The 1801-nt window shown below is 35.5% G+C and overlaps 1 protein-coding gene across 1 annotated transcript; it reads left to right on the top strand.

The window, feature by feature from the left end:
• Positions 1-694: 694 nt before the first annotated feature.
• LOC100635628 (guanine deaminase-like) lies at positions 695-1798 on the top strand (the record flags this gene model as incomplete). Its single annotated transcript, XM_011410809.2, has 7 exons — positions 695-759; positions 822-993; positions 1048-1135; positions 1206-1336; positions 1386-1493; positions 1547-1669; positions 1757-1798. Coding segments are annotated over exons 1-7 (714 nt in total), but the record flags the coding sequence as incomplete, so codon positions are not given.
• Positions 1799-1801: the final 3 nt, after the last annotated feature.

The raw sequence follows: 1801 nt of genomic DNA, 5'->3' as shown, positions 1-1801 counted from the left end.
AAAAATAAGCTAAAATGATAGCTTTAGCATACTGGAAGTCTCATGGATTTTCCTAAGATAGTCTTCATATCTGTCAGCAATGGTGCTCTTCCCAATTCTTTTTTCCCTAAGGCTTGCAAGTAATTGTTTCCTGTTTGCTTTAGGGGCAGTATCCAACCATATCTCAAACATTTGTCCTATTTTGTCAAGGTCCGTGGCAGAGCCCGATGAAATATTCTTTAGTTTGGTGCTTTCAACTTCCAGCAACACTCCAAGATCCAACCATTTCTCATCATCAACTGCTACATGTTTTTTAAGCTCGGAAATAGTTGGAGCAGCCTCCAAGAAAGATTCAAAAGAAGGAGATCTATCCATTTCCTATAACCAGCAAAGCAATTGCAGGCTAAAAGGGCGTAATGTCGTACAGCTAACTATGTAGTACTACTATATACTTGTAGCCTAGGGCGGGGCATTTTCGGCGGTAAATAAAGTAAGGCCCTACAAATAGTGTTTGCAGTATCTATGCTAATAATCTCTACAGCAATTGTATGCAGCCACAAGTGTTTCATGGAAGAATAGTTCATTGCTTAGAAGTGAAATCAGTCACAGTACTAGAGGATGGACTAATTGGCACAGACAGCAATGGACAGGTAAACCGTGGGCTGTCTCATAACTTACAAACAATACTATAGATATTGTTTGTTGATGAAGGAGCTAAAAAGATATACTAATGAAGCAATTTGACTTTAATGAGAGCGACATACATCACCTGAAAACAAGGTAATGAGGTCTAATGTAAGAGATATGCAACCGTTAGTCTTTTTTACTATACACTTCTATAGTCAATTCCTTATGCCTGGATTTGTCGATACTCACTTACATGCTCCACAGTATGAATTTACTGGCACTGGATATAACCTGCAGTTACTGGACTGGTTGGATAAATGCACTTTTCCTACTGAAGCAAAATTTTCTGATGTTCAACTTGCTTCTAAAGTGTACCAAAGTGTTGTTGTAAGCCTGATACATGTCGTATTTATACAATGCAAATATTATAATATATCATAGAAACGGACCATTAATAATGGTACAACTACAGCTAGCTACTTTGCGACTATTCATGTTGAGTCTGCCATTGAGTTGTGCAAAATTATAGGTATACTATACACATGCACATTACATAATGTACAAAATACACTTATGTATAATTAACATTATGTTTTCAGCTCAATGTGGTCAAAGAGCTTTGGTCGGTAAAGTGAATATGGACAGGGAATCACCTGATAATTACATTGAAACTACTAGTAGCTCTATAGCTGATACTGAAAAATTTATTGAGTTTGTCGAAGGAATGAAAGTAATGAACTTATTTTATAATTATTTCATAATAGACTGAATATGCTTAGAATCCATTAGTTGAGGCTGTTATAACGCCAAGATTTCTACCAACTTGCACAGATGAGCTACTAAAACAACTAGCAGAGTTGGCAAAGAAAAAAGGACTTAAAACACAAGTAATCAAATCAAAAACTTTAAGTCATTTATAATTTCTTATTGCAATACATAGAGTCACTTGTGTGAACAGCTTGGTGAAGTTGGTTACACAATGAACTTTTACCCTTCCGATCAATACCCTTCACATCAAAATTGCACACAAGTGTTTGACAAGATGGGGCTACTCAATGAAAAAGTATAGTATATACTAAAATTATGATGTCACAATTACAATGTAATAAGGATTGTGAAAAATTTTAAAGATTGCATGAATTTCTTATAGACCTACATGGCCCATTGCATACACTTGAAAGAAGAGGAATTGAAG

The sequence above is a fragment of the Amphimedon queenslandica genome, unplaced genomic scaffold (assembly GCF_000090795.2).
Source record: "Amphimedon queenslandica unplaced genomic scaffold, v1.1 AMPQUscaffold_6083_Cont21955, whole genome shotgun sequence".
Lineage (NCBI taxonomy): Eukaryota > Metazoa > Porifera > Demospongiae > Haplosclerida > Niphatidae > Amphimedon > Amphimedon queenslandica.
The sequence above is the reverse complement of the archived record's forward strand: the minus strand, read 5'-3'. Positions and strand labels throughout refer to the sequence as shown.